At 48.7% G+C, this 27,980-nt stretch overlaps 1 protein-coding gene across 2 annotated transcripts in view; it reads right to left on the bottom strand.

Moving 5' to 3' along the window:
- Positions 1 to 27,980, bottom strand: part of ADCY1 (adenylate cyclase 1) — a 106,663-nt gene that overhangs the window by 22,174 nt on the left and 56,509 nt on the right. For both annotated transcript variants that reach the window (XM_018047050.1, XM_018047051.1), the window contains exons 8-14: positions 27,450 to 27,605; positions 20,263 to 20,457; positions 20,010 to 20,107; positions 18,989 to 19,073; positions 15,656 to 15,745; positions 14,905 to 15,161; positions 14,499 to 14,625 (exon numbers count right to left, since the gene is read on the bottom strand). In XM_018047050.1, coding sequence (XP_017902539.1) covers positions 14,499 to 14,625; positions 14,905 to 15,161; positions 15,656 to 15,745; positions 18,989 to 19,073; positions 20,010 to 20,107; positions 20,263 to 20,457; positions 27,450 to 27,605 — 1,008 coding nt within the window. The remainder of the gene's footprint in view (positions 1 to 14,498; positions 14,626 to 14,904; positions 15,162 to 15,655; positions 15,746 to 18,988; positions 19,074 to 20,009; positions 20,108 to 20,262; positions 20,458 to 27,449; positions 27,606 to 27,980) is intronic.

The following is a 27,980-nucleotide window of genomic DNA, read 5'->3' as shown; positions in this document are numbered from 1 at the left end:
TCTCCGTGACCTACCCTCAGCCTGAATCCTGTTAGGTCAGTTCAGCCAGAACGTCCCTCACCCCAGATGTCTCCTCTTAATAATTTTCCATCCACCACCCCCCACCCTGTCCTTGACTATAAACCCCCACTTGTCCATGCTATATTTAGGGCGGAGCTTCATCTCTCTCCCCCACTGCAGTGGTTCCTACACCTAACACAGTGATCCTGAATCATGTCTGCCTTACCATCTTTAACAAGAGTTCTCAATCTACACCTTTAACACATTCTTCTCTGTAATCATCCAAACTATACACCAAGTGCACCGATGGTCTATACCAGGTTCATCTCCACGGCCCCACCAAGCAGAGGAACTAAATCAACATTAGGGGCCCAAAGGATCCATGAAATTCTGCACTAGTCATCACCCAGATCAGCTGGAACTTTCAAAGGCCAGTGAGGGGCTCAGTCCCCATTTCCAGGCTGAGAAGCCCCACCATCTGCCATCTGCAAACTGGAGGCCCAGGAGATCTGGTGCTGTAACTCCTGGAGGTCTGAGACCCAGGAGGGCTGAGGGTGGAGATGTCCCAGGTGGTGCAGCCAGGAAAGAGGGGCCCCATTTCTCTCTTCCTCCACCTTTCTGTTCTATTCAGGCCTCCTTCAATGGATGGATGAAGCTCACCCACATTAGGAAGGAGAATCTGTTCTACTGAGTCCAGATTCAAATGCTAATCTCATCTAGAAACACCCTCCCAGACCAACCCAGAATAATGTATGGGCAAATAACTGGACACCTCATGATCCAGCCAAGCTGGCACATAAACTAACCAGCTTGATGTCCTCTTCCAAAACCCTCCTGTGCTGTCTCACTTGCCTTCCGGGGTGTACAGGCCCCTCTTTGGGGCACCCAGGCTCTGAGAACCACCTACTCTTGGAGAAGCACAGAGAGGGAAAGGACCTTTCCAAAGCACACAAAGTGAGAACTTAATCTCTAACTCTGGGACTAGGCTCACTTGAGGAAAAGGCCCTTTGTGAGACGTCTGCACGGACAATCATCAGCTAAGCAGAGGATCAGTGCTGGTGCTTGTCTCCACAGAGAGCAGCTACACTGCAGAGGGGAGATTCAGAGTGGACCAGGCTCGTCAGACCACATGGTGGACAGAGAAGCCCCCACCCTACTGTCAAGAGGCTGAAACACGAGAGGAGATGGGGTCAGAGGAACATCGATAAAGATGATAGTAATATCGTAAAAAGCAATGCCAGACAAAAGACAGTGGAACTGTATCTTTAACATATGGAAAATTTAAAAAATCAAAACCCATAATCCTAAACCCAGCAAAAGTATCTTTCAATCATGAAGGCAAAATGAAGAGTTTTTCAAACATACAAAAGCTGAAAGTATTCATCACCAACAGACTTGAGAGAACCATATGCCCTTCAGGCAGAAGGAAGATAACACTGGATAGAAACCTGGAAGTGCACAAAGAATGAAAAGTACCGGAAATCATAACTAAGTGGGTAAACAAAAAACATTCTTTTTCATTATAATCTATCTTTAAAGTAAACTTTAATATTTATGATGGAAATAATAATATATTTGGGGGGTTATAATATATGTACAAATAAAGTCTATGATGATGTCAATGCAAAATCCCTAGGATGGAAAAAATTGATGTATATATTGTTATTAAGTTCTTATATGTAAGATAGTATAATACCACTTGAAGACAGACAATGCTAAGTATCTATTAAAATAACACAACAAACAGTTAGAGCTAATAAAAATACAGATCAAGTAGAACAATAAAAATATTTAATTAACCCAAATAGGTAGAAAAAGAGGGAAAAGAAAACAAATAGATGGGCAGGTGGGACAAATAGGAAACAGCAACATGGAAGATTAAAATACAATCACATCAATAATCACACTAATTGTAAATTATCTGAAGACCTCAATTAAAAGGCAGAGATTTAGGAATTAGATTAAAAGGCAAGATCCAATTGTATGTTGCTTACAAGAAATCCACTTTAAATAAAAAGATACAATAAGGGGGCACTCTCCGTCCCCCTTCTGATGTCTATGTCAGAAGCCTTTTCTTCTCACTTTAATACAATTCTGCTATACAAAAGTTCTTGAGTGATCAAGCCTGGTCCCTGGTCCCAAAGCTAAATCTTCTTCTTCGGAGATCACGAATCTGACGTTGTTCACCATAAGCTATCTCGGGCGCTTGTCTGGGATCTTCAGGACAAAGTAAAAGCACTCAGAGCTCTAGCCTCTCTGCTCTCTCGGTATGCACGCTTTCTGCTTTACTTCACTAAATCTACGGTGTGCTTGTGTGAATGAACGACACGCCCTGCACGAAGCAAGTGATGAGCCCTCCTCTGCAGTTTCCCTGTGACTCATAATGACTAAAGGCAGCCCCAAAAAAGGGAGCCCTGTCCAGGATTTATACCAACCTGCCCATGCCAAGAGTCGCCCAAGGTCCCTGCTAGCAGAGCGGCCAGAGATGGGCAAAGCATGTGGACCGAACTTTCCTTCCTCCGTCACCTTTTTCTGGTCTCTTTGACCATTTCATAATTTCGTGGGGAATCAGAACTACTAACATAATCTGTTGGATCATAGATTATGTGGACTTGTGATTCATGCCGTTACTATGTAGTTTTACTCAGACCCCAAACTTGGTAGTCACGGAAGTGCCTAGCCTTGCTAGGAGCCAAAAGTTACAAGAGCATGTTCGGGAGCGAGGCGGAGCTCTAGCTCCAGCAATGTCTCTCAGGCTAGAGGTCACGCTCTTCACTGCCGGCCTCAGGGGCAAGCGATCTGACAGTCTTTGTCATGGCTGTGTCTCCTCTCTATGTGGACAGAAGCACTGCTGGTGACCACGAGGTTTTTGAGGACACAGATCAGGAGTTGCAGGATCTGGTCAAATGGGAAGTGCAATGGGCTTCTTCCTTGGGTAGCACTAGCTCTTAGTGGACCAGAGGAGGCTTCCTGGTGGCTTTTGTCTCAACTCCTTAGATATTCCTTTTGTGGAATCTGTGGAAATGAACTGGAAGGACTGGCCCTAATAGCTCGGGAACAAAAATCACTTTTTCCTTGCTAGCCAACCGTCCACCACCTCTTTTGCTCTCACATATACTGGCATGGTGACACTCGGAAAGGACATTGTGGTTGTTGCTCATCCCTTTATGACTCACTGCTTCTCCTGCAGTCAGGCCTGTACACAGCAACGTGCATAGACACATCCTTCCCCTAGGAGTCCTAGCTTGGGAAACATTCTGGGGAAACTACTCTGCTCCAGCTCAGGTGGCATCAGAGAAAAGGGCAAATCAAACAAAGGCCCTGGTGGTATGAAACTAAATCAGCTTGGGATGCTATCTGGAATGCCCCCCTGGTGCATCTCTACCCGGCCTCAGTGGTAGAACCAGAAGGAGCGAGTAAAATGCCTGCGTTGGTAAGGGACAGACTAAGTCCGACCAGGGAAGCAAAGCTTTGGTGGAGAGTCTGTCTACACCCCCATGTAGAGCAGGGAAGGGCACTTCCAGTTGAAAAAAGCCACAGCTGTGGATGCCACTTTTTTCTCGCTTACAGATGGGAGCTAGCAGTTCCAGAACCACTCCTTTAACATGTATTCTTTAAAAGCTGGGACAAGTTTGATCTCCAGAATTTAAAAAGACATGCCTGATCTTCTTCTGTGATATTGAATGGCCACAGTATCCTTTAGAAGACAGGGAACACTGGCCTGTTGGAAGGTCTCTTAATTATGATACTATTTTACAACTAGACCGGTTCCATAGAAAACAAGAGAAATGGGTAGAAGTGCCATATGTGTTGCTCTTTATCTCTCTGCAAGACATGCCAGACCTATGTCCTAAGGGTGCAGATTTGGGTGTGAAACCTTCAGCTCCCTCCTGTCCTCTTACTTTGCCCCTGTATCTGGGGCTCCCAACTGAATAGGCTGAGAGTCAAAGGCACCCTTTCAGGAGGGGATTCCTCAGTCTCAGTAGAAATTCAAACCATACCAACTGTGGTCCAGACTTTCTAGAGGATCCAGAAAAGTTCACAGAAGCCTTTATAGGGCTAACTTTGTGACATTACTTGGAGAGATGCAATGTATGTCTTGGGCCAGACAGGCTAACTCCAAACTTGAGAACTCGAGCTTTGGGGGAAACTACTACTTTTGGAGATGAATGGCTTGAACGTGAGACAAGGGAAAATAAGGATCATGAAATAGCCCTCCTTCCTACTGGGAGCCAAGCGGTTCCCATAACAGAACTGCTTTGCCTGATGTATTCTTGAAGGACTCAAGCAAGCACAAGCTAAGACTATGCTAAGTTGACTGACATAGAACAGGGAGAGAAGGAAATTCCTGATAAACTCCTATTAAATCCCTAAACAGACTATGGGAGGCTCTCCGCAAGTTTACTGATGTTGATCCTAAAAGCACAGAGGGAGAAATGGTCTTAGAAGATAAATTTCTCTCTCACTAAGCTCCAGATATCTGCTGTAAGTTACAAAAACAGGCATTCGAACCAGATCAATCTTTAGAAAAACTGTTGTAGCTGGCTCAGGCAGTATATTATGGTCAAGAATATAAGGAGGAAAATAGCAGGCAAAAAAGAACCAGGCAATAGACTGAAGCCCCGACAGTGGCTATTAGACCTGCTCTGAAACAGCCTGAGGAAAAGTACCCAGAGGGACCCAGGTGAAAAGGGAGGGGTATCTCAAGTGGGATTGCCATCAGGCATCTAAGCCACCCCCAGCTCCATGTCCAGTCTGCAAAGGACCACACTGGAGAAGAGACTGCCCTCCGAGGTGTAGGCCCAAGAGGTCAGGCTCTCAGGACTATCAGGACCAAAGGTGCCCAGGGATCCCCACACAAGCTCCCATCCTAATTATACCCGAGGAACCCCGGGGTTTTAACAATTGTGGAGGGTCAATCAGTCCAATTTTCTTTTGGACACTGGGGCAACCTTCTCTGTGCTCACTGAAGCCCCTGGCCCACTTTCCTCCTGATCCACTACCATAACGGGACTGTCTGGACAAGTCAAATGTTATTATTTCAGTCATCCTTCAAGCTGCAACTGGGACTCTGTACTATTTTCTCGAGTTTCTTATCATGCCAGAGTCTCCCTCACTCCTTCTGGGGAGGGATATATTGAACAAGGTCCAAGCCTCTGTTTTCATAAATATGGAGCCTGCTCTTTCTCTCCCATTAATAAATGCAAATCCTAGAGTGTGGGCTGATGGAAAAACTATGGGTTGAGCACAAAATGCTGTTCCTATCATTGTCAAGCTCAATGACCCTCACCTATTTTCACATCAAAAGCAGTATTCACTAAAGCCCGAGGTTAATGAATGGGCAAAATCTTCTCACTGACTTCTCACGATGTAAGTGGGATCTTAAACTCTATAAAGTTCAGAGTGACAATGGCTCTGTCTTTAAAGCTGCTGTAACTCAAGGGGTGTCAAAAGTTCTAGGAACAGAATACCACTTACACTGTTTCTGGAGACCCCAATCTTCAGAAAAAGTTGAAAAGGCTAACGACATTATTAAAAGACACCCATGTAAGCTAACTCAAGAAACACAAGACAGTTGGTTTAAAGTCCTACCTGTAGCTTTAATGAGGGCTCAAACTGCCCCTAAGAAGAAGGGACTGTCTCTATGACAGACTGTTTTTGCATACAGATATTGTCATAGATCCTAAAGCCTTAGAACTATTTGACTCAGCTTTCAGCTTTTCAACCTCATCATCAATCGAAGGCTTCCCATGGTGGGTTACTCCACTTCAAAGAAAGGTCTTTCTTCAAGTCTGCAAATACCTTCACCAACAACAACCATATGTGATGCCTCTTCTTGATCTGATGACATCTAACAATCCTAAGATGGACGTGAGTCTGAGTGACCTCCGGGAGATGGTGATGGACAGGGAGGCCTGGCGTGCTGCAATTCATGGGGCCACAAAGAGTTGGACACGACTGAGCGACTGAACTGAACTGAACTGAACATATTGTACCTTAACTATAGACACAATCTGACTTTTAATTTTGATTTGGTTTTAACTTGGTTTAATGACTATTTTGCCTTACATCTGTAACTGTAAAATGGGGTTTGTTTCTAACCATCTAAAAGGTTTTAAGTTATAATAGGTTGTCCAGGCTCCTATGAGTGCCACAGCCTCCTCCAACTATTACCTGGGGCCCCTGGATGAGAGACTACATATGAGGGTTAGGAGAATATGTTGCCTCAACAATTTAGGGACCACGACCCTCAACAGCAGGAAGTAGTTATGAAATGAACATGATGCCCCTTTCCCTAGGCAACATAATTCTCCTAAAAGAAAAGGGGGGAATGAGAGGGTAACAGGCAGGAAAGCCAGGGGTCTCCAAACGGAGGAAACAGGCTGCAAGTGTCAGATATTTTTTAATCTCTCCCTTAAGCAGCAGGAGGAAATAAACTTCAAGTGTCAGACGTTTTTCTCTTAAAATTCTGTGTTGCCATGATGACACCGAGTTCCACCTGAACTTAACTTTTCTTGAACCTCAAGCTAATCAATGCATTTTTCTTATGGAAATGTTTTTCTTAACTACATTAATAGATTTGTGTACTTGCTTTGTATTTGCAAAATCTATGTATTTCCTTTGGAATTTGCCTTTCTTTGAAATGGTTCCACCTAAGACTAACTTTTGGCTCAACACACAAGTATTCATATCAATTGTTTTATGGCTGGGGGATGATACACCTCGTGCCATCCTATCTCAAAAATGCATATTGTGGGAGAGGAGACTGGTGAAACTCCGTCAGCCTTGAGGTGTCTCTCTTATCTGATTAATAGCTTTCTAACAGACATAAAACATCTGGTAAAGACTAGCAGGAGGGCACTCTCTGACCCCCTTCTGATGTCTAGGTCAGAAGCTTTCTCTGTCCCTTTTTATCCTTTAATAAAACTCTGCTATACCAAAAAAAAATACAATAAGGTTACATAAGTAACCTTTATTATATAAATTATATATTATATATTATTATATTATATATTATATATTATATTATTTTATTATATAATTTTTATATATTATATATTAATTATATATAATTAATATATAATTATATAATATATAAATATATAATATAATATATAATATAAATAATTATAAATATAATGTTTATATAATATATAAATATAATATAATATAAATTAATTATATATTAATCATTAATATATAATAATTGTATGTTATATGTAATATAATATAATATAATTATATATATCATATTATATATAATGTGATATATAATTTTATATATATATTTATATATTATATATATTATTATATATTATATAAATTACTATATAAGTTTACATAAGTAACCTTTACAATACAATAAGTAAAATTGTATATTATATATTATATAATATGTAATATAATATAATTATATATATCATATTATATATATAATGTGATATATAATTTTATATATATAAGTAACCTTTACAATACAATAAGTAAAATTGTTTATTATATATTATATAATATGTAATATAATTCTATATATCATATTGTATATATAACGTGATATATTTTTATATATATTTACATATTATATATATTATTATATACTATATAAATTACTATATAAGGTTACATAAGTAACCTTTACAATACAATAAGTAAAATGAGGAGAAAGACTTAACAAGAGCACTGGATTACCTATATTAGTATCAGACAAAACAGACTGCTGAGTGAAGCACATTACTTAGGAAAAGGTCTCTTTTTTTAAGATTCAATATTTATTTAGAGTTTTTGTTTTAGCCTGAAAATATTTTGAACTGTGGAGATCAAACCAGTCAATCCTAAAGGAAATCATACATGAATATTCATTGGAAGGACTGATGCTGAAGCTGAAGCACCAATACTTTGGCCACCTGATGCAAAGAACTGACTCTTTATAAAGAAAAGACCCTGAAGCTGGGAAAGATTGAAGGCAGGAGAAGGGGACAACAGAGGATGAGATGGTTGGATGGCATCACCAACTCAATGGACATGAATTTCAGCAAGCTCCAGGAGCTGGTGATGGACAGGGAAGACTGGTGCGCTGCAGTCCATGAGGTCACAGAGAGTCGGACATGACTGAGCGACTGAACTGAACTGAAGATATATGAAAGGGTCTTTTTTGATAAGAGGGACAAAGGTTTCAATTTATCAAGAGGACATAATCCTAAACATTTATGCATGTAAAAACAGATCATCAAACTACATAAAGCAAAAACTGATAGAACTTTAAGAAGTTAGAGAGAATGGTGTTGGAATCTCTATCTACAGGTATAGCTGGATATTTCCAACACTATTGTCTCTAAACTTGACAGAACGACTAGAGAGAAAATCAGTAAGGGTATAGGAGACCTGAAGGACGCTGTCAGCAACCTGATTTAACTGAAATTTATAAAACACCATCCAACAGCCATGGAACCTCTCCCTGGCTAATTCCTTGATGTCACTGACTTGAGGGCTGGGTCAGGCTATGGGCTGTTTTATCAATACAATGGCACTTCTGTCACTGTTCTGGAATCATCTATGACTGACACATTTAATCCTTTATCAGCCTCTGGGCATTCAGGGCAGGGTTATGCTCCACTACATGAATGTCCCCATACAAGGCCTGGTGTAGATCAGGTCCTCAATAAGCAGCTACCGATGGAGCCAGGCAGGACACCAGGCGCAGAGAGAGGGCCACCCCAGGCTGTCTGCACTTCCCAACATGGTGACAGGTCTGACTTCCCTTGGGTGGGGGACATTCCTGGACTCAGAGCCCAAGGTTCAGCACCAGTGTTTGATTCTGTGGGCATTTCCTTGGCACTGTGTTTCGGAACACAGCCATGATAAACCCAGAAGCAGTGTCCTCAGTGAAGAGTGTTCTCAACCCAAGTCCCAGTGGTGACACCAGGGGCCAAGAACAGAGAACAGGATGAACAACAGACATGGCATTTCAGATGTGAAATAAGGGTCATGAACTGGGTGGCATGAACTTCCTATAATCCCTAGGACCAGGTTACTGTCCCACATGTGGAGAAAGGAGGCCTGGGAAGGGAAGTGACTGAAGGAGGAGGTGCAGCTGGCCTCAGCTCGGCCCAATGATCAAAAGCTCCACGTCTGAGACAGCCCCTGCTCTGAGTGCCGAGAACAGCAGCTGCACAAATGGAAATTACCCTCAGAATAGGTATTCCTTGTAGAGAAATTGTTTTATTATAATTGTCATCATGATTATCCATTGAGTTCAAAGGAAAAAGAAAATCACTGGAGCAAAAGCATTCTGATAGTTACAGATTAAGAGGTTGAGAAGTCATCAGGAAGGAAAAGCCCATCTTCTGTTTGTTAGGCTTATAGAACCAATTGGGTCTCAATAAATAATTAACCAATGAGCCTTTGGTCTGGCAGTTTTGCAATAGTTTGAGGCACTCTGATATGCGCATAACAGACTTAAATATCCACAGGGCAAACGGGCAAAGTCTAGAAATGTTTTTGTTTTGTTGTGTTTACAGGAAAGTGAGGCATTTCATGTTACATGTCCTTAGAAAAATACGTCAATGTGTTCCATACAGGCAAGCCTTCCCTCCATGACACAGAGGTTCTCTTTTGCACTAAACTGCCTGGAAAGATCATTTCACGGTGGGGCTGGGTGTACAAGGGGTATTGCTGAAGGAGAATCCCAACACAGGGTCAACCACTGGACTTAATAACATTTAAAGGGACACCAGAGATTTCCTTGAAGGTTCAGTGGTAGACCTCCCCTTCTAACACAGGGGGTGCATGTTCAATCCCTGGTCCAGGAACTAAGATCCCACATGCTATGCAGTCAAAATACTAAAACATAAAACAGAAACAATACTGTAACAAATTCAGTAAAGACTTTAAAAATGGTCCACATCAAAAAAAAAAAAAAAAAAAAAGTCTTAAAAAGATAAAGGGACGCCAGTACTCTTGCCTGGAAAATCCCATGGACGGAGGAGCCTGGTAGGCTGCAGTCCATGGGGTCGCTAAGAGTCAGGCACGACTGAGCGACTTCACTTTCACTTTTCACTTTCATGCATTGGAGAAGGAAATGGCAACCCACTCCAGTGTTCTTGCCTGGAGAATCCCAGGGACGGGGGAGCCTGGTGGGCTGCCGTCTATGGGGTCGCACAGAGTTGGACATGACTGAAGCAACTTAGCAGCAGCAATGCCTAGAATGGCCCTTGCCAACCCATTTGAAAGAAACTGCTTGCCCTGGGGGAGGGAGTCCCCAGTCGGGAGAGCCAACAGCAAGGGCCTCAATCCCACTGAGAGTGAGATCCAGAGCAAGCATCTAGTCAAGGAGTAGAAACCATCTCACACACACCCAGACCAATCCAGCTCATCCCAGCTCATCCTAAGCCTGTTCTTCTCTAGCTCTGAGTGTCTATTCCTAACTGAAAGACCTTAAACCAGAGGGGCCAGCTGATGGCGGGGTAGACACATCTCAGAGACCAGCCAGTCTGGTCAGCCTGGGAGAGCCAGCCAGAGCCAGACAAGACCAAGTTCAGCAGCGCAGTCTACCACAAAGAGACTGTCCTCCATTACCTGGCAAGGTTTTGGCAAGCTGCAGTGGCCAGATGGCCTTTCCAGGAATGGTGTGCACTGCTCTCTTCCCCTGACATCTGTGCTGACCCAGGGCCAGCCCAGAGGACTCTACCTACCGGCCCCCTCACAGTTTCTGGTTGGACTCTGACGCTGGAAGCACCAGGCAGGAGCTGGGAGGCAGGGAGCAGAGGGTGACGAGGTCCCTCCCAGCGTGGTCACTGCAGGCTGGCCACACATCCCTTGGACGAAGGTGGTGAATCCTGTCTGGGGGCCCGCCTCGTCCTGTTTCTGGGAACCACTCCTTCGCCCCCAAGGTCTGGGATGGGGACTCTACTGTGCAGCCCTGGTCACTGCACCAGTCTAGGGTTGCCCTACCCTGACCCACCTTTCAGATGGTCCAGTGCCATCAGCTCTCTTGACGCTGTCAGTCAGAAATGTGCCCTCTGCCCTCTGCCCAGACAGTGATATGTGTCTGAGACCATGCCCACCTCCATCTTAGCCCCTTTTCCAATGGCCAACCCTGCCCAGGCTCCACCCAGCCACTTCAAAAGTGCCCTTTTGGCGGCCCCTGTGATGGTGGTGTCTCCCCCAGGGTCCCTCCCCAGGCCTCCTGCTCCAACACACTCCACCATCAGGCCGCCTTCCAGAGTCAGGGATGGGACCCTGCCACCCTGGCTGCCCACAGAGAAGGCGGAGTTCTGGATGGCCTCCCCACCACCCCGCCCCCATGAGGTCTCTGTGAAGGTCCCCCTCCTGTCACACACCTTGTCTTCCTTCCTCAACACCAGCCCCTCCCGCCCTCCCACGACCAACTCTCCAGCATCCAAGAGGCCCAGGGAAGCCCAGGCACTTCCGGAAGGCTGGCTGGGTATCACATGGGCATGCCTGGGAGCGGCGGCCTGGCTTTGGCACTCACGAAGGCAGTAGCCAGAGCCCCTCGAGGAGGAGTACGAGCCAGAATCGGGTGCACCACCCGATTCTATTGCATGCCCTCACCACCACCACCCCTGCCACGCTGCCTAAGAACTGCGGCCAATTCTGTATAGACAGCCCACCTGGAATTTCTGCCCGTGGAAAGGGAATGCGGGGTTCAGATCTCAGCAGCTCCCTGCCCACCTGGAATCCAGAAGCCAGGTATGGAGTGAAGACAGGGCTGGGCCACAGCCCCTTAGAATCAGAGAATTAGGGGGTCTCTCCCTCCAAAGCCTGGTTCAGGGCTCCCACTGGCCACACACAGGGAGTTAGTCTGTCCAGAACAGGCACTGACTTAAAAGTACACACAGGCTGAAGAGTGGAAGAAGCAGGCTAATCCACGGAGACAGAAAGCAGACGGCGGCTCAGGGCTGGGGGTGGGTAGAAACGGGGAGTGACTGCTGATGCTTACAGGGGTCCCTTGGGGGACACAAAACTGTCCTAAAATTGACTGTGATGACAGCTGCACAATTGTGTGACTATATTGAAAACTACTGAACTGTATACTTTGTATAGTGAGTGAATCTTGTGGGAAGTGAATTACAACTCAGTAAAGCTGCTACATAAAAAGGAATAAATAAGCCAAGTTTTTCACCTAGTGTATCTATGTGCGCACAGATATACATACATACAGAATATACGTGCACACACACACACACATTTTCTTTCTTTTGTTTGCCCCAAGTAATGGACTAATTCCTCATGATCTTGAAGACATAACCTGCCCCAGTGTGCACACAGAAACCTGCTTAACTAGCATCTTTTCCAGGTTAACTTAAGGGTAGACAATAGTTTTCATCAGCGTGGTCACTACCTTCTGCCCCCATCACAGGCAGCCTACCCCTCTATCCCCTACCCCTCCTTCCCATAGTGAGAACACTCAGCAGTGGCTGTCCTGAGGGAGTCCACTGAAACTTATAGCCTGTCAGATGTCGGGAGCAGGGTGTCTGCACCTACTATGTGCCAGGGCCCCAGCCAAGCCCATTGGCAAGGAAACTGTAATTATTCCTCAGTGCAATGGCTAATTGTATGTGTCAACTTGATGGGCCACAGAGTACCCAGATGGCTGGTGAGCATCATTTCTGGGTGTGTCTGTGTAAGGACACATAGGAGAGATTAGCTCTCAGAGGCTGGACCATGGGAAGAGGTCCTCCACTCCAGCCAAGGGGGTGGGCATCATCCAATCCTTCTGAATAAAAGGAAAAGGCAGAGAAGGGGCAACTCCACTCTTGGCCTGAGCTGGGTGTCCATCTTCACCACCCTCAAGCTCCAGCGCTCCTATTCTCTCACAGCAAGTGCTGATGGACAGGAAGGCCTGGTGTGCTGCGGTTCATGGGGTCGCAAAGAGTCGGACACGACCGAGTGACTGAACTGAACTGAACTGAACTAAAGTGGCACTTGGTGTCTAGGACTTCTCAGCCTCCGTAACTCGCAGGCCAGTCCCTGGAATAAGCCTCCTTTCTGCAGAACCCAACCAACACACTTCCACACAGGATTTGAATCATCACCCCACTGGACTGAGGACCAGGTAAGAGAGTCACAAAGACCCCAGGGGGATTTGTGGGGGTTGGGATGAAGACCACCTAACTCCAGGCCCACCCGACACAGCTGACCAGGGCCTCAGTCACTGACCACCCACCTCCTGCCTATTCTACCACAGGATGTGGACAGGAGTCACACATCTTCCTGAAGAAAGGATGTGGGCAGGCAGCACAGGAGGAGCCTGGGCTCCCAGTAGGCCTGTCTGAGCCTGCCCCTCTGCACAGAACATGGGGCGACAGCAGGGTGCACCCAGCCACCTGTGCACCCACAGCCACAGCCTTCTCTCTGTGGGCCTGGGCCGCACCTGTTTGGGGTCCAGTGATGGATGCCCCTGTGCTGCAGCTCTGGGATGGACCGCTGGCTACACTCCGGTTCCTGGTATGCAGATGCTCCCACCCACCTCAGACCCGCCGGGACCCCTGGACATTCCAGTTCTGGCCCTGGGCATGTTAATCCATATCTGATCCCCATCTGTGATCCCACCTCCTGGGCAGGGCTGCTGTGGGGATTGAACAGAGCAAACTCCCCCAGACAGCCAAGGGCTGCTTCTTCATGTGTCAAAATGACAAGACCCTCCTGCAGCCTCTGTTCTACTGCACACCTGCCTCCCCACTTTTAGTCGAGGAAACAAGGGGAGGCAATCTGTTCAGAGCCAAGAAGTGAGCAAGTTGCATCAATGGAGCCTGAACTCTGGACCAGAAAGAAGGCCTAGGTTCCCAGGGCCAGGGACCCAGAGTGGGTGACAAGGAGTGGGTATAGAGGAGCAGGGGACAAGGACGCATGGAGAGGGTGACAAGAGGACACAGAGTGGGCAAGGAGTGGGATGCAGAGACACACCACACCACACGTGACCTGGGCTGAGCTGTGCACCTATGCACTGGCTCCGGGCAGGCGAGCAGCGTGAACTCTGGGGGTCACCACCTGTCACTGGCCTCAGGGCCTAGGACAGCCCCCAGGTCTGCCACTCCTCCTTCTCCCCCAGGCCTCTCATGTCAGAATTCCCCCATGTGCACTGTAAAAATATGGGTTTCTGGCCCCCAGAGCAGACCTACTCAATCTGGAATAGGCCATGTGAGATGAGACAACCTCAGGGGTTTCCCAGGACCCTGATGAGACCTGCTGTCCTGTCTAGCCTACTGAGGCTGAGTTCCTCTGCCAGAACACCTGTGGGGAGTGGAAGCTCACGGCCAGCAAAGCAGCCAACCTCTGACCATCAGACAGGGTTCATCAGGCTGTCCCCCTCCTGCCTTCCTGCCATCTTGCTCCTTGGCCCCACCATAGCCTCCTCCACCCAACAGTGATGCCCACGTGGCCACTGGCGTCCAGCCAGGAGCCCCCACCTGAAGCTCCTCCCAAGGGATCCCCTGATTACCACCACCCCCCACAGGAAGCAGAGGGTCTCCTCTTGCCTGGGCCGCCCAGAGGTAGTCCAGCCGCAGCTTGACATCCACCTGCCGGGCGTGCAGGGCCAGCGTGCACGAGAATAGCAGGATGGCCACGATTGGCTCGAAGCTGCGCCCTGAGACGGCACCGGCCCTGGGGGAAGAGAAGGAAGGAAGCCAATCTCAGTGCCAAGAACACGAGGCCCATCCCCACGGGGCTCTCAGATGCGACAGCCCCAGGGGTGCCCAGGAACAACCCAGGCTGAGAGCCTCATCCACAGAGAAACCCAGGAACTCACTAGCATATGGGCCCAGGTGAAGACAGGGAGCAACCCCAGCTCAACGAGTTTCTAGTCAGCAGACTGGAACACAGGGCCCCAGGCAGACACTGGCAACGCCTGGCCAGCGGCTCTGGCGGGAGCAGCGTACCTACCCCATGGCCTTCGTGTACCCGCTGAGCTCCAGGACGAGGATGTAGGAGGTGGTAAGCACGGCGAGCAGGATCATTTTTGGCAAGGAGGAGACCCGCAGGAATATGGCCAGCGGGAGGGTGCCCACGAGGCCGCACAGCAGGGCGTGGGGCGCAGACTCGCAGGGCGGGGCAGGCAGCACTGGGTCCCGGCCCCCGGAAGACAGGACCACCAGGGACCCATTGGGACTGGAGCTCCAGGACCAAGGCAGGCAGCCCACCTGGAGGAGGATGGAGGGACCAGGAGCGTGGGAGGGGCCCCACTCAGGACACAGGGTGCACCCTCCTCCCAGCCCGTTATGGCCTCCACTCCAACCAACTCCCTTGGTGCCAACAGCCAAGTTTCGGACACTCCTGCCTGCTCACGGCCCTTCTGGGCTCCTCACTACTAGAAGGAGAGCCCCAGGATCTGGGCCAGGGGAGCACAAGGCCCCTACCATCCTCCCAAACCACTCAACTCCATTCCTCTCCATACCACCTCCTCCTGTTTCTCTGCCTCAGCTTTGTCCTCTGCACACAATGAAAGGCAGAGTCCCCAGTTACCAGGAGGACATCACATTTCCTCCACTGGAAGATGTTCCCTTTCCCCCGCTTCCTTGGGCACCCCCAGGCCGATCTCTGACCCCCCTTGTTTCCCTCTCCAGCCAAGGGACAGGACCTCCAGGGTGGTCCCTGCAGGGAAGCCCACATCCCTGCACCCAGCAGAGACGCTCACCACACAGCCTTGGGCCACAGAGTAGATTAAGACCACGATGAAGATGCACAAGACGGTGCGGATCTGGATGGTCAGGCACCCTGGAAAACACTGAACGACAAAGTACTACTTTATAAACTGCTTCGTATCGCAAAGCCTATCATGTCCACAGTAAATAAACCATGATACAGAATGTCCGCAGCCATCTGTATGTGGCTAGATTCTCACCCACTCTTCATCCTCCACACACATTTCTTGGCTGTTTTCATATAATTAATCTCCCAGGTGAAAACGCTGCCCAAACTAAAAGATGAAAACTGACATCTTTACATTTAAAAGGGCCACACCTCCCACCACTCTATGACACTGACTGGCACTGAAATTTATCGAAGAGATTGTTGACGTTTTCATAATGTTGCATCCCTCTATCTCAGAAATGGTTAAGACTTCCCATTTATTTGTGGCTTCCTTTATAGACTTTAACTTTTATCATTTTCTTCACACAGGCTTTATATAATTTTTGTCCAGTTATTATGTTTTAAGTCTGTTTAAACATTGTGCAAAATTTAACAAATGATTTCGTGGACAGAAGTTCTTTGTAGACTCACACTTCTGAAGTTAGAAATGAAAACAAGCCACAGCGACCTTACAGAAAACACTGACCAGTCAGGGAGCCTGGGGCCATCTAGAGAGTTATCCCCCTAACTCTCCCTGCTCTGAGGTCGGGGTCATCACCATCCCTGCCCTACAGGGGGGAAAAAATGCAGCCCAGACACCACCAGCCAACTTCACTCATCCTACAACCCAAAACGGACAGTGGGTGCTCCAGCTCACACAGCGGTGGGTATGGATCTGGGTCCCAGTTCTAGGCTCCTACATGGTTGTATTTTCCTTGAAACATGGATCTCCTCTGAGCTTCTCGGAAAGATGAGCTGTTCTGCGGTGGTGCCAGCCCTGCTTGTTTACTGACCTGCATCACACCCTCCCTGTCTTCTCTCCCACAGAGCCCTGGGCAAGACCACAGATGTGCCAGGGGATTCAAGCCCTCAGCCCCGTGAAACACAGGCTGCACACACTTTCACTCAGCGAACCCTGAGATGCTCCTTCTAGTCCAGTGGACTTCAGAGGCCCCCAGGGCGCCACCGGGAGTGAGGCCTGGCTCCAGGGCTGCAGGAGGCGGGAACAGGACAAGAGTCTCTCGGGAGGTGAGGAGAAGAGGGCCACTGGCCAAGGCTGGGCAAGCCGTGCCCAGGGTGTGTTGCCCTCCCGCTCTGAGCACGGTGGGTGGACGTGGACACACAGCAGAACTACTGAGGCCTCTAGGCCACCCTAAGGAAGGGAAGCTTTGGGGCAGTGAGAGGACCCAGAGAAAATTGGTCTCCAGTAGCAGAATGGAGTTACTGGATAAAACCAGCCTTGGGCCCACCCTCCTCCCCTCCCTCCCCCCTGGTTTTTCCTGAATATGTGGGCCAATAAATTCCTTTTATCATTGAAGGCCATTTGAGCCCCTGGATCACACAACGGTGAACAGCTGTGACTCCCAGCCTCGGGGTACTAAGACTCTTCATTCGATACTAAATGCCTGATCTTACAACTGTGTTTGATTAAACACATGAGAGTTAAAATACCTCTCTAATAATGACAATCACAGGGACCCAAGGAGAGCTTGGACTTGTTTGCTGGGAGCAATGAGAGGTGTAGGAGCATGTACACACAGAATAAGGAGGGCTGTCTGTTCATCTTAAGACTAATAGCCTCCTTTTTCACAGTTAATTTGGTCAACTTATCAGTTATTTTACATGAGCAAATATATATATACACAAACACAAGCCAATACAATTCATATATATATATACATATAGATATGCATATATAGATAGATAGATAGATACACGTATAAATATATACACACAGACCTAACAACAGCATGAAAAATAGTCTATCATGATACAGAAAAAAGGTAGCTGAACTGACATGAACAATGAAAAGTTCCCCCAGAACATGATCCACAGTTAGTCCCTAGTGATGGGGGCCCCAACTGTGTGGGTGAAGGTCCCAGGTGGCCTCGGCTGCCCTCGGCCAGAAGCCCTGGCTGTCGCCACTTCTATGTCACAGCTGACTCGAGGCTTTTTTGGTGATATTTGGCTACAATGGACCATCCCACCTGCATCTGCCCATCTCCGCACGTGCTAGTCTCCGCAGGAAGGCTTGTTTCCACCCTGACTGCCCACCAGTCACAGCCTGCGGTCTGACCCCTCCCTGTCACCCAGAGCCCCACAGTCCTCTGCACAAGCCTGGCAGTGAACTTAGAGCCCAGCACAGGGCCTGCAGAGCAGATGTGGGATCGGTGGCACTCGCTGGCTGGGTGACCTTCAGCCACCAGCTGTTAGAGTCAAAAATCACACACTTAGAAAAAATGCTCAGGCCCACAGGTGAGGGCGGGGGCGGGGGGGTGCGTGGATGGAAAGAGAGGGGCTGGTGGAGTCAGGGCCACCTCTGCCAGGAGAACTGTTGGTCCACCAGGAACAGATTCTAAATACTGGGGACGAATGCAACAGGCCACAGAAATTAACATGCACTTGCTTTCACTTGAAATTAGGTGAATAAAGCAATCTTATGTGAAGTGGGAAATTTCAGTTTACCAAACCAGACGCCACTCCATCTATGAAATCAAGGATCTGGGAATGTGGTTTGAGTGAGCAGAATTTTTTTCTTAACTCAAGAAGTTACTTATGAATAATAAAGAATTTAAATAAAACTGATTCAATCTTCTCCCAAAGTAGCTGTTTTCAACAATTGTGGGAAAATAACCCTGGGTCTGGCAGAGGTGACAAGTGGGAGTCTGGTGGGGACATGGGATGTTTGATAATGAAGGCTCAGGACGTGAGAAAAGCATGTGAGACAAGACAGAGTCCTCTCCCAGCAGCCTCACACGACACAGGACCACAGGCTCAATCCGTAAATGAAGCATCCTCGGGAAAACGGATGCCCCAGTCAAGGACATGAACACACAAGAAGCCGCAGGACTCTCCACCTGCACAGAACAGTGTCACGCCATGTGTTCATTTATTCCATCACTGTCAACCACCACCCTTGTGTCCACGGGGCACACTGCTGAAACTCCACAAACAGCACCTGGCACATGACAGGCTTAATATGTTCCTGCCACACAGACCCTTTTCACCTGCCAGGGAGGTGAGGGGACAAACTGCCTCCACTGCCGCTACCTGTCCTGCCAAGAGGGCAGCCAGAGGCCATCACTTACCTGTCCAGGTGATGTGTAGATACAAGACACACACAGACTTGTACCTGGACCAGATAACACGCAGGTACGGAACACACGCACACATGTACCTGGACCCGGGTGATGTGTAGGTACAGGACACAGGCCACCAGGAAGCAGATGCAGAACACCAGCAGGAGCAGGACAGCCACACTCCTACAGCAGAAGACATGCGGTCACTGTAGGTTGGGGCAGGCGACATGCACCTGAGAGATGCCATCTTTCCTCCCCTCCCCGCAGGTCCCAGCCCCCAGGAAGACACAGTGGTCTCTGGGGACTTGCCCATGCCAGTCCTCTTCTAGGAGACAGGATCTTCTTGTGTCCATTTCAACTTCTAAGTGCCCCCCTCCAGGGTCTCTCTAGTCCTACGAATGATCGAGAGATGCCCTCCGCGTGCAGGAAGGGCTAGGGTTGCACAGACTTGGCTGCTGAGCACTACCCTCTTCCTGGGCTTCATCTGGGAAGAGTTTTATTAAAAAGCTGAATCTCCTAATAGGCCATCCAGGTGGCCACTGTGTGTCCACAGGGTCTTGGGATGGGGGCTGGCTTCCAGTGTCTTCTGGAAACTCACGGTTGAATTGCTCCACTCGGGAGGTTTATTAAGAAAGTGGTACATCTAGAAGAAAAGCGGGGTCTTTCTTGCCAAGAAACCAGAACTGTCACTCACTTTGATTTAGGATGATTCAATGTTATTAAAATCTTATGTTTTTGCTCCTTTCCAGAGGCTACTTGTCCTCATTTAAATGTTTCTGAAAACGACAAGCACCCAGAAGCCAGAGTGCCCCACTGGTGGTCCTGTGTGTTATCTCCCTCATCAGTGCCATGAAGTCAACGGTGTGTGTGCTGTGGACAGAGTACACTGAAAATATGTGGTGTCTGAGGACTGAGCACATTTAAAATTAACAACTGAGAGTGAGCAGTCCCATGCATTCGCCATCAGGCATGTTTAGCTAGGTCCTCCAGGTAATGGAGAACTGGCGTGTGGCTCAGGCGGGCACCCTGGGAGAGTGACCACAGGAATTGAACCTGAACTTGAAAAGAAAGGGACTCCTGGCAACCTCTTATGACTGATGGACCCACAATGGGACTTACTGTGGGATTATTAGAAGGTAGACAAGGCCGAATAAGGCGGCCAGAATGAGAGCCAGAACCACGGCGCTGGTGAAATACTCGTCCTGAAGCTGGTGGTACTAGAAGACACAGAAATAGACCATCAGCCGCCAGCTTCCAGGAGAAAGGGCGCCAAGGACGCCTAGGACCAGCACAGTGAGAAAGAGCTGCACCCACATCCCCAGGATGCCCTGGGGCCTCTGACTCCCAGCCACCCTGAGCCCCCAGCACTCACCTTTCGCTCTCGCTCAGCTTGCTTGTACTTCAGGGTGAAGAAGTTCAGGTCTGCCATCTCCAGCTCCATCTGGCGGGCTTCCAGGAGGCGGCCGATGTACCTGTTGACACGTGTGCCGGGGGTGGCTTGGACAACGTTTGTAGAGAAAGACGAGCGGTTTCTGAGTTTTTCCGAGGCTGTTCTCAATGCCCTCCGCTGACCATTACAGAAAAAAAGGCAGGGATATGGTCAGAGTCTCCACTTAACAAAGAAAGGAGCTCTCACGCTCCATCCTCCTGGGTCCTTGCTGAGGATCTGGCAGAGTCTGGGGCGGGGGCCGGTTTGTAGATCTGAGACGCATTCTTGGCTCCTCCACCTGCTAGTGAGGCGATCCCAGGTGAGTTATCACATCCTTGGTGTGGGGTTTCTGTGTTTGTAAGTGGGGTCACGTGGCGGTTGTGTAGTGGCTCCATGTGGAGGGCTACGGGACCCCACACGTGTGCAGTGGACCCAGAGCACAGAGCAATGAAACTTGTTCTTTGAAAATATCAATAAAATCAACAGATCTCTAGCAAGCATGACAAAGAAAAAGAGAGAACTATATAAACAAATTCAGGAAGGAAGCAAATTTACTACAGACACTGCAGACATCAAGAGGATAATAAGGAAAAATGATGAACAATAGTTCACATATAAATTTGACAACTCAGTGACTTCTCTGATAGTCCAGTGTTTAAGACTCTGTGCTTCCACTTCAGGGGGCACAAGCTCAACCCCAGGTTGGGGAACTAAGATCCAATATGCCACATACAGCAAAAAAATTAAGAAAAAAAAATTCTTAATTATAAATAAATTTGACAACTTAGATCAATCACCTACTCCTTGAAACATACAAACTACCACAACTCACCCAACAGGAAAGATAATAATAGAAAAGCTCTATAATGGCTACATAAATTTAATTCACAATTTAAAAATTCATGAAAAAGTAATCTTCAGGCTGAGATGGTTTCATTGTGAATTCAATCAAATATTTGAATAAGAATTAACATCAATTTTACAGAGTCTCTTTCAGAAAATAAAAGTCAACACTTCCCAACTCACTTTATAAAGTATTATCCTGATACCAAAACCAGACTAAGAGAGTATTAAAGAAAACTACTTTTTAGGGCACGTCCCTCATGAATATTGATGCAAAAATCCTTAGCAAAACATTAACAAATAGGATTCAGCAATATATAAATAGAAGTCTATACCATGAACTTTTCTAGATACGTAAGGTTTAAATATTTGAACACTCCACACAAGCTATCATATCAACACCATATTAACCACCACATGGAAAAACACACAGTCACATCAACTAAAAAATCTTTTGACAAAATTCAATACCCAGGCATGATAAAAATCATCAGAAAACAAGGAATGGTGGGGAACTTCCCCAACTTAATGAAGAACATCTACAGGATGCCGACAACTAGGTGGATAACCCTAGAGCCTGTTACGTAGAGTGAAGTAAGTCAGAAAGAGAAAAGCAAGCGTCACGTATTAGCACATATGGACGGGGGAGCCTGGCGGGCTGCCGTCTGTGGGGCTGCACAGAGTCGGACACGACTGAAGCGACTTAGCGGCAGCAGCATAGAATCTAGAAAGATGGCACAGACGAGCCCGTTTCAAGGCAGGAAGAGAGATGCAGACATGAGAATGGGCACGCGGACAGGGGAGGGAGGAGAGGGTGAGACAAATAAAAAGCACAGCACTGACATAAAGACCCTACCACGCGTGACGCAGACAGCTAGCAGGAAGCCGCTGTAAAACACGGGACGCTCAGGCCAGCGCTGGGATGGCCTCGAGAGGTGGCAGGGCGGCTCAGGCGCAGGGGATGTATGCACACGTGTATCTGACTCACCTCGTCCTACAGCAGCAACTAACACACTGTGTAGCGACTATACTCTAATAAAATAAATAAATTAAAACAAAAAGGGAGCGAGAAATTGGGAGGCTCCTGGTGTACATTCCAGAAGGGACAAATCTACCGGCAGTTTTAGGGAGAGCATCTCACCACACTGGCCGGGGCTGGGGAGACGCGCCTCCCACCTGCTGCTATGGGGGACACTGGCACCATCACCTCTAATCAGCCACACTCACTCTCAAACAGACACTTGAGGCAGAGAAATTCATCTTACAAAGATCAGAGATGTAAATACACGTTCATGAGCAAAAAGGCTGTGAGTTACTTACTTTGATTAAAAGAAAACACACACAAAAAGCAGAAATGACCTAAACATCAATAGAAGTGGAGTAAGTAAATGGTCTCTCCTTAGGCTGGAGATTTACTCAATGACTGAAGAACCCTATTTTTGAGGAACAGTCAACAATATAAGGAAATGCTTATGATACACTGGCAAGTGAAAGAAAGCAGCAAATGCTGTATATCATCCCATCAATTTTATTTTTTTTAATGTGTAAATATACACACATCTAAGAAGCTAGAAGGACCAGAATATTAATAATAGGTTGGCTGTGGGTGGCCAGATTATAGATGAATGGTTTTCATTTTCTTCTTTGTGAATGTTTGTATTTTTCTATATTTTCCACAATAAAGTTCTTTTATAACCGGGAATACTGAAGGAAGAAATAGAGCAAGTGTAAGCGCATGGGGGCCGGGTTTTACTGCAGGCGCTTGTCTCTGCGTATTAAGGAGAGCAGCCCCTTGGGCGCGGTCCGAAACTGGGGTGCAACCGGGCTGTGCGGGAGCCCTAAAACCAAACCTAGAGGCTCAGGCCGCCCTGCAGGCACCTGCATGGTATCGCCACCTAGCGGCCGACCCACCCTGGGCTCCCACACTTCTGATCCAGGAGAGGCCAGGAACAGGGAAACCCAAGACGGGCTGTGTTCTGAGGCTGACCACATACACCTGAGTCACACTCCCCAGAACCTGGGACACAGTTTCCCACAAATGCAGCACAAAGGCACAGATAGTGGTGGACCCCACTGTCCTAATCCCGCCAGCCTTCCCGGCTCCATCTGCAAGAACACCTCCATCAGGTTGTCAGGCCTGGAGGTGCGGATAAAGTGAACAGAAGACAGCAACAGAAAAGATGAGGCAACCTCGTCCTAAAGCAGATGCCGGACTTGGGACCCACTGGGGAGAATGGCTCCAGAGGAGGGGCTGCTCTGCTCGAGGTCACTAGACGGGTCACTCACGTCATCCTTCCCAAATACCCTCACTGGTGGCCAGCCCCGCCCATGCACGGCCTCTCCACTCCATCCTTTCAAGACCACCATGGACTCCCCAGCCCAGGCCACCTGCCTGTCACTGCCCTGTCTTCACCCACTGACGCCCTCGCACAGCACCGACACTGCTCCCTCCGCATCCTGGACTCGTTTCCACTATCACAGGGCACAGAGCAGAGCAGCAGAGGTCCGGGCTCCCAGCTGGGCCCCCAGCCCCTGGCACCTGCCCATGGGGCCTGCGCTGTCTCTCTGCCTCCCCAGCAGGGGAGCTGCCTGGACCCACAGAGGCTGTCCAGGGGGCAAAGAGGTCAGAATTGGATGCGCTGGGGGTGAGGGATCAGAGTCTGGAGGAGACAGTGAGATGGAGGGAGAAGAAGGCTGGTGCAGGAAGGCGTCTGAGAGCAGAGCACAGGACTGGGCTGTGGAATCCTCCATCTGGGGCCAGCCAGGCAGCGGCGGAGGTGTCCCAAGCACCAGAGATGGCGGGGATGTTGGAGCGGGGGTCTAAGGACCCTGAACTCCCAGGGGAGACCCGCGGGAGACTGTGGGGACAGAGAGGCTGAGGATGAAACCTGGGATACCACCCCTCATGTTCCCAGGGCAGAGAGAAGGACCACAAAGCCAGGGAGGTAACAGGCTTGGGGAAGAATGCAGGAATCAGAACTCAGGTGTGAAAGGAAGGAGAGAAGGGGCCCTGAGCACAGCAGGTCTCCCCAACAGGGATGGGAAGGGTGGAGCTGCAGGGCTCCCTGGGTTCCTGGGCCATGGGGCCAGGAGGATGGGCTGCAGACACCAGCCAGAGAAGGTGGCCAGTGAGCCCAGTGTGTGATTCCTCCTCAACTAACGAGCCGTGGCTGGGTAGGGTCTGCTGCTGGCGGCTCTCAGGTCCGAGCGGGGACACCGAGGGGGCTGCTCGGTCCCTGAGAAGGAGAGACTGACGCTAAACCGTGTGGGCTCATCAGACACAGTCTGAATCCAAAGGTCACAGGCTCCTTCCACAGGTCAGCAGGCTCTGCCCAGGACAAGCTTGGGCTCCTCAATCTTATGAACCCCACCCTCCCAGGCAATCCAACAGGAATGATTCGTTCTCTCCCCTCTCCCCATCCCAACTTCTCTGAAGAGTCCTGGGGACACCACCCCTTGCCTCGGGCTCCAGGTCAATGACTGCACTGCTCTGGCTTCATCTAAAATTTGATTTTTTTGGTTCATTGTGGTTTCTTTTGGATTACACTTGACTTTTTTAAAATACTGCACTATTATCTATCTTGATGCTTCCCAGATGGCTCAGCAGTAAAGAGTCCACCTGCAGTGCAGGAGATACAGGAGACCCAAGTTCAGTCCCTGGGTCGGGAAGATCCCCTGGAGGAGGAAATGAGAACCCGCTCCTGGAGATGTCAGGACACCCACTTCCTTGGTTAAGTCCCTCTAGCTGATGATACACGGCCTCCAGACTTGAAAGAGATTCGTTTTGGAGGTGTCCCTGCAGGGCAATCTGGGTGCAGGATTTTCCATTTTTCTTCTTGGGTTGGTCAGATTCACCTTCCGATCGTCTTTAGTCTTCTGCTGGAGTTGGGTGGGGCCTGGGGTGAAAGCATGGAGCTGAGCGGGAAATCAACTTCTATTCTTGCCTGGAGAATCCCATGGACAGAGGAGCCCGGCGGGCTACAGTCCATGGGATTGCAAAGAGTTGGACACAACTGAGCATGCATGTAGGAAACTTATCCTGACACTGAGTTTTGGACATGTATTTAAACTGTACACCTCACTCCCCTCCCCCAGTCCCATCTCTGGAGGCTTAAGTTGAGTCAAGGGCGTTGGGGTGGGTGGGGTCGCTGCAGGAAGAAGACAGCGATTAAGTCAGTATTTCTACTCTGGCAAGCTGGCAATCAGGAGAGCCTGAGAGTGCTCCTGTTACACGTTCTGGGTAAATATATCAACCCTACTCCTTGGAAGAAAAGTTATGACCAACCTAGATAGTATATTCAAAAGCAGAGACATTACTTTGCCGACTAAGGTCCGTCTAGTCAAGGCTATGGTTTTTCCTGTGGTCGTGCATAGATGTGAGAGTTGGACTGTGAAGAAGGCTGAGCACCGAAGAACTGATGCTTCTGAACTGTGGTGTTGGAGAAGACTCTTGAGAGTCCCTTGGACTGCAAGGAGATCCAACCAGTCCATTCTGAAGGAGATCAACCCTGGGATTTCTTTGGAAGGAATGATGCTAAAGCTGAAGCTCCAGTACTTTGGCCACCTCATGCGAAGAGTTGACTCATTGGAAAAGACTCTGATGCTGGGAGAGATTGGGGGCAGGAGGAGAAGGGGACGACCGAGGATGGGATGGCTGGATGGCATCACTGACTCGATGGACGTGAGTCTGAGTGAACTCCCGGAGATGGTGATGGACAGGGAGGCCTGGCGTGCTGCGATTCATGGGGTTGCAAAGAGTCAGACACGACTGAGCGACTGAACTGAACTGAACTCATATTGTGAAATGAACAACTGAACTGACAAAAAAGTAAGGGAAATGACCAGAGGCCAGAAACAATAGGACAATAGGAATTCAGGCCAGGGAATGGTGCCATCATGCTCTCATGGGGCTCACAGAAAACCCAGGGCCCAAGCAAGATGAGCAGTGAAGTCACAGACATCTGGCTGAACCCCAGACCCTGAGAGGCTGCACGACCAGGAGAGACGAAGCAGTGGGGTCAGTGAAGAAGCTGGCCTGTCTTAGACCTGAATCTACTCCAAAGGTGTGTGCATGCGTGTGCCTGCCTCCTGGGACATCTAGAAACCACAGGTCGGGCATTTAAAGGCTCCCTCGTGGCCAGCAGGGGAAAGACCAATCTCCTTGGGAGAATTCTCCATCAACAGAGCTCTTACTGCATTCCCAAACAGAAGCCCGTAATCAAACCACAAAAACTCCCTCTAGAATAAGGCACCACAAGTGAGAGTCAGCAGGATTTTGCTTCTTCCTGAAAAGCCACTGAAACTGTGGTGAGAGAATTCCTTTTAAAGGCATAAAACCCACAAGGCAGAGAAAACCAGAGTGCAGAAGGCAGCAATGCAATCTCAGGAAACAGGCAATCAGTCACTGACAGATTCAAGAACACAGATGACTATGAAAGTGAGAATATTTTGAAGGTGCAGCCGTCGGTGCAAGGACAGGGGCTGGAGGGCCAATGACAAGAGGACTCAGAGCTACTGATGAAGTGATGGAGCATAGGCTTCCCCCAAGCTCCCAGAGGACCGGGGTCTTCCCTGGAGGGGAAGGGATCAGGGGGGTTACAGACACAAGGGCCACGTGGTTGAGGCAGACACTGAGGACCACCTGTAGCCACAGTGCTGCCTCCCCACTCAGCTCCATGCTTTCACCCCAGGCCCCACCCAACTCCAGCAGAACACTAAAGATCAGAAGGTGACTCTGACCAACCCAGGAAGAAAAATGGAAAGTCCTGCACCCAGGTTGCCCTGCAGGAACACCTCCAAAAGGAACCTCTATCAACTATGGAGGCCATGTACCATCAACTAGAGGGACTTAACCAAGGAAGGGGGGTCTCTGATATGAGAGCCACAGAGGGAGGGAGCAGAGATGCTCCCCACAGAGGTGAAGGACAGTGCTGTGGTGACACCACACTGAGGCTCTCGGGGTGCAGACAGAAGGGGAAGGAGTCTCCAGAAGCAGCCATGCAACATCTGACGTGTGAATATCCTGAGGACAGATTTAAACATCTGGGGGATCTGAGCTCAAATTCACCGATAAATCCACGGAATGTCAACTTGTGGGGGGGGGAAAAAATACAAGATAATAAAAAGGTTTCTGCAGGAAAGCAAAGCAGCCCAGCTCCAAAGAGCATTTACGAGACTATGAAACATGAGGGGCGGGGCTGATGGAGCTGACCACAGCAGGACCGCACTAGGAGGACAGACGGGTGGGGACTCGGCAGGGCCGGCACGCGGGAGCAGGGCCAGCCTACCTTGTCGTCGTCCTCACAGGTCATGACGTTGGAGAAAGGGATCTCGGCCTTGAACATCTTCCGGCAATGCATGAGCTGCACCAGCAGGTAGCACACAGTCTTGAACTTCATCCTCTTGGCCGGTTTTATGTCTGAGAGAATCAGCCCTGGAAATATCTGTGCAGACGTGCAGCAAAGAGATACGCTGTGAGTAACAGGCATGTCCTGCCTCTTGGGCAGGGAGCACAAATGTGATGGGGCAGAGGGGCCACAGGCAGTTAGCTCAAGGCCTGCTGCTTGCCAGGGAACAGAACCACAACCCAGTTCCCAAACATGCAGCTCTCAACCCAACCCAATGCTTCTGAAACCAGAGCAATGCCTGAATCCCGGGGCGGATGTGTGGACATCACCCAGCTAGGTCTGCACCACACTGGTGAATGTCACCCACCAGCCCCCCAGGGTCACTCCTGTAGACTTCCCCTTCTGCCTTTTGCCATTTTCTCTCCCTTTTTCACCCCAAATTTCTCCAAAGGGGCTGCTCATTGTACAAAC

Source organism: Capra hircus, chromosome 4, assembly GCF_001704415.2.
Source record: "Capra hircus breed San Clemente chromosome 4, ASM170441v1, whole genome shotgun sequence".
NCBI classification, from domain to species: Eukaryota; Metazoa; Chordata; class Mammalia; order Artiodactyla; family Bovidae; genus Capra; species Capra hircus.
Note: the sequence above shows the minus strand (reverse complement) of the source record. Positions and strands in the feature narration are given on the sequence as shown.